This window comes from Triticum urartu, chromosome 6 (assembly GCF_003073215.2).
Source record: "Triticum urartu cultivar G1812 chromosome 6, Tu2.1, whole genome shotgun sequence".
NCBI classification, from domain to species: domain Eukaryota; kingdom Viridiplantae; phylum Streptophyta; class Magnoliopsida; order Poales; family Poaceae; genus Triticum; species Triticum urartu.
In genome coordinates this window covers 414,945,003-414,950,075 of record NC_053027.1, presented here as the reverse complement: position 1 = coordinate 414,950,075, position 5,073 = coordinate 414,945,003, and the positions used below count along the sequence as shown (strand labels likewise).

The 5,073-nt window shown below is 42.0% G+C and overlaps 1 protein-coding gene across 1 annotated transcript; it reads left to right on the top strand.

Moving 5' to 3' along the window:
• Positions 1-1,868: 1,868 nt before the first annotated feature.
• On the top strand, positions 1,869-4,138 carry LOC125516821. The gene is made up of 4 exons (XM_048682123.1): positions 1,869-1,981; positions 2,066-2,474; positions 3,521-3,630; positions 3,716-4,138. The coding sequence occupies exons 1-4, from the start codon at positions 1,869-1,871 to the stop codon at positions 3,873-3,875; spliced, it is 792 nt and encodes a 263-aa protein (XP_048538080.1). The 3' UTR covers positions 3,876-4,138.
• The last annotated feature ends 935 nt before the right edge of the window (positions 4,139-5,073 follow it).

The window sequence follows — 5,073 nt, the reverse complement described above, 5'->3', positions numbered from 1 at the left end:
TTTACGCATGCACGAGAATTGGCACGTTTTTCTAGGAGCCGCTACCAATGACTTGGGTTGTGTTCATGTGTACGTGAACCCATAGGATGTAACAGCCCATGTGCCACTTAAGGGGCAGCAGCCCATTCAAATTAGATTCGAGTGGAAAATGAGTGTAGGCTCCTAGAGGGCCTCAAGTGTTGAGACCACCTCGGAGGCATATATAAAGGAGAGTGAGCGCACCACTTAGGGTTGATATTTCCCCCCTCCACAGCTGCTGCCACTTCCCATGCCTCCGTATCACGCGACTGGACCTAGCAGTCCGCCACCCAATGCTGCTCCTCGTACGTGTGGATACCTTGGAGGCATCGCATCTGTGGTTCTAGGACAAACCGTTCGAGGGAACCGCAAGGAGCCATTAGACGGATCCGCGAGGAGCTGTTCGCGAGAGATCGGCTACACAAGGACGAGACAACTCTTTTGATCGACTACGTTCATCACCAACTCTACTTCCGTTGTGGTGAATGCGCATCTAGTGGTAAATTTGATCCCGTGATCTATTTCTAGCAGCATGTTCTTGGGTGTGCGATAGAAACTTTTTTATTTTGGGCTAGCGTAGCATACCGCATGTTACAACAGTGGAATCGGATCCTACGTTGTGTGGTGATAGATTCGGTGATTGAATATGAGATATGTAGATTGGTTCAGGTGCAGATCGATGAGATCAGCCTTGAATGTAGGTATTGAAGGTTGGTTTCGTGATATTGTTTCCCTGATCATGATGTGGGGGTCTGATAACCCACAAGTATAGGGGATCAATCGTAGCCCTTTTGATAAGTAAGAGTATCGAAACCAATGAGGAGCAAAAGGAATTGATAGGCGGTTTTCAGTAAGGTATTCTCTACAAATGTTGTAAGATAATTTTGATATCAAGATAATTGGTAACAAGTAAGAAAAGTAGCAAGGTGCAGCAATGTGGCCAATCCTTAATGTTGCTACGGAAACCCAATGGGCATGTCCCCATATAAAATGGTTTATGGAAAAGCATGTCATTTACCTCTTGTGTTAGAACATAAGGCTTAATGGGCAATTAAAGAATTTAATTATTATTTCAAACTTGCCGGTGAAAAGAGATTATTTGATGTTAGCTCGCTGGATGAGTGGAGAATACAAGCTTACGAGAATGCTAAGTTATTTGAAGAAATGGTTAAAAGTTGGCTCGACAAAAGAATCCAAAAGCGAGAATTTAATGTAGGTGCTAAAGTTATGTTGTACAATTTTTACTATAGATTTTTTGTAGATAAGCTTCTCTCCAAATGGGAAGGTCCTTATATCGTCGAAGAATTTTATTGCTCCAAAGCCACCAAGATCAACAATGCCGAAGGCACAATTCCAAAGGTCGTTAATGGGCAACAAATTAAACATTATATTGTAGGTACCCCATTAACGTTGAAACCAATATTATTCAAGAAACTACTCCAAAGGAATATCTAAAATTCTAAATGAAACCTTCCGGAGCACTCCAGAATCTTGAAAAACGAATAGGTATGTGATACCGTAAGTAAACTGACTCCAAAAATTACATAAAAATACTTTTTGTTCGTTTCAGAATATATAAGAATTATGAAAAATAAAAAATAGTAAGGAAAGTTCATGAGGAGGCCGCAAGCTTCGGTAGCCCCCCGCCCCTGGGGCGCGCCATCCAAGCTTGTGGGGCCCTCGTAGACCTTCCCGACTCTGTATTCTTCCCAAAGATTTGTCCTGTAAGGGAAAAATCATTATATATATATATATAATGCCACTATTCTGATCCTGGGATCAAAATAGTTATTTGGATCATAGCGCTCTATATAGAGGCGATGAGGTGTTCCTGAGATCGGAGCGTCCAAATGAAAAAAAACAAGCACGCCCATCCCTCCCCGTCGCCCAGCTCCCACGCCGCCTCCCGAATCCTCGTGACCAAACCGCCCGCCCACCTCCGGCCACCGCCCATCCGGCTCCGGTGTGCCTCCCGCCGTCGACGCCCGCCCCAGCACCTCCTCTCTACCCCGCTTCCTGCCGCCTCCTGCCCTTCCTCTTGAATCAGCCGCCATCTTCGAAATCCCGACGACCGAGGCCCGGCCAACCACCCGCCGCTGCCCACCTGCGCCGGCGCCGCCCCGGATCCCCATCCGGGAGGGATCCCATGCAGGTCTCCCCACCATGCTCCTGCAGGTCGATTGCGCCGCCGCACAAAGTTCACCGGCCAAAGCTGGGGCCGGACCCGTCGTCGATGCGTCACCTCGGTCCAAGGCCGCCTGCGCCTGGTGGTTGGACGGGCCTCCCGCCGGCGCCGCCCCTGCATCTATCTGATTCGGCTGTCCAAGGCCACATGCGCGCTGCTGCTAGGCCACGCACTGTTGTGTGCCTCCTCTTCCAAGGCCACTCCCTTTGGATCGGGGCCAGATCCTCGTGCGTGTGCAGCCATTCCAACTGCATCGGGCAGTGCTCTCGCTGTAACAATACTTGGACTGCTTAGAATCTTCCATTTGCGTGCTTCAACTCTGCAATTGATGCATCTCCTGCGACTGACTAGTCCCCTGGTCCCTGCTTCTTTGGAGATAATCTTCATATAAGTTTTGTGAAAGCTATGCTCTTGGATCTGTACACAAATGTATACTATTACGCTGCTGCTCCTCAATGATATTAACTTACCCAGACTCCCAAATCACAAAGAAAGCAGAAGTTCGGGTTCTATCGAGCTACAAGTTCAGAGTTTCTCCCTTCTCTGAATAATTCAGATTTCTGCACCTGCATAAGCGTGTAGTAATTTCCCTTATACAAGTATGACGTCTAGTTCAGTTGCAAAACACCATCTTTTTTTGTTTTTGTTGTCGTACTTCTGCTACTTGAGAGATGGATACCACTAAGGTAAGCTGTCAACTTCTACGTATGCACTATGCACTAAAAACTTATTGCTCACAGGTGCACGATGACTCACATGCGTCTCACAAATACGACACCAATCTGCACTGAACTTGCCCTTGTCTTGTGTATTTAATTTCACTACTTCAGAGTGCTTTAATAGTTATTGTTCACTAGTTGCTTCTAGTCAGCATAATCCATCGGGATGTTTTTTTCTTTGTTTTACTAAATGACATTAGCAAAGTTTTAACTTTTAGCAGTGTCTATTGCCTAATTGTTTTAGATCTAACTTTTGCGGTGCTGATTAGATAAGTAGGGATGAGGTCTGCTGCTATTTTAATGAGATAACCAGACAAGCTACAAAGATAGATGTAGGCCAGAAGGAATCTAGTTTTAATAGTGTTTCGCTAAACGTTTGTCCCTTCCCATGCTAATCTTGACGAAGACGTGTACATGGCTAATCGCTTGGCTTTCGTTATTCTAGCTGTCTTTTATATTCAGGATTCATATCCTGTTAGATGTCATGTGTTTTGACTTATCATGGCATAGTCTTTATATCACAGATATGCATTATGAATGTCTGAACATATCACCATGACAGAGCATGGTGCTCATTTTCTGCTTGGTTTTACCTCAGGTGATTGCATTCAGCGATGAGGAGGGCGTTAGATTTCAGACAATGTTTCTGGGAAGCGCCGCTGTAGCTGGTATTCTACTTGAATCAATTTTGCAATTATCTGACAAGAGGTTGCCCTTTTTGCATAAACAACCCGGACTATGTTTTGAAAACGGTTTGCTGATGCAGTCTATATGTTGCATTCAACTTCTTCAGTGGCACTAACGTTCAAGAGGCTCTTCGGCTGAACTCCTTCGAGGCTAGCGTTGATGCTCTTGGTCAAGTCAAGTACAGCCTGGAGTCTTATTCAGAATTAGAAGTTCAAAAGAAGAGTTCCATGAAAGTCAAAATCAAGAAAGAGCGTTATGAAGTATAATTACTAATAAGACTAGTGTGTTTGGTGCGTGCGTGCGGACTGTGATGTATCCTGTGTGTGTGCTCACTTTGTGGGTGCTCATGCGTTTGCATGTGTGTTGTGAGCTCACATGTGTGCACTCAGATTTTTTTCTTTTGTTGAGCATTCGTGTGTGCTCTTGTATGTGTGTGTGTGTGTGTGTGTGTGTGTTGCTATGTCCTCCAGTGTGTGTGTGGTCTTAATACATGTTCACAAAAAAGGTTGCCTATCTAAAAAACTTACAACTTTTATATTTGTCCATCTCTCGGTGAATTAAAAAAATAGACACTCACTTTTCAAAATGTAGAAGCTTGCTCACTAAATAAATAGAAATATGCTTTGACAAACAATAAAAAAATAGTTTGCACAAGTTTGGGATCTTAGAGAATAAAAGATCAGGAAGTTTAGAAAACACAGATGAAAATGTTCGAAAACCAAACATGGGGTGGTTTGCAATAAAAAAAGTTCAGGGGCATTCCTCACACAATTTTTTTCAATAAAAGGATTAATTCGAAATTTATGAAAAAATCAAATTATTTTCCTATACTAAAGCATAAAAAGCAAGAAGTTCAAATTTTTTAAAACAGATCAGTTCAAAATTTATAAAAGAAATGAATTTTCCCGTTTCTAAAAAAAATGAGAAGTTCAGATTAAATTAACGGAGCGGTTCAATGATTACTAAAAACTCAGATTTGTAACCGCTACTAAAGAAAAAACTAGATGTTCAAAATAAAAACGAAGCAGTGACAAATTCATATAAAAAGGATTTTCAACGTTTCTGAAAAACCTAGGAATTAAAATTGAATAACCAAAGCGGTTCGATATTTGATAGAAAAACTCGTATTTTCCCGGTACTAAAGAAAAAAAAGATAAGTTCAAATAAAAAGCCGGAGCAGTCAAATAAATATTTTTAAAAAGGATTTCCCCCTATTTCTTAAAATTCGAGAAGTTCAAATTAAAAAAGTTAATCATTTCAAAATTTATATGAAAAATGGATTTGTATATTATAAGATGGTCGTGTGTGCGTGTGTTCGGTGTGCTTGTGCTATGGGTATGCTTTTCCATTATTTTTGAAATAAATCAGAAGTTCTTACATACAAAAAACAGAAGTTCAAAAATAAATGTTTGTATGCAAAATTCACATGGGAAAAATGTGCTCAGATTTGTTGAAAGAAGTTCA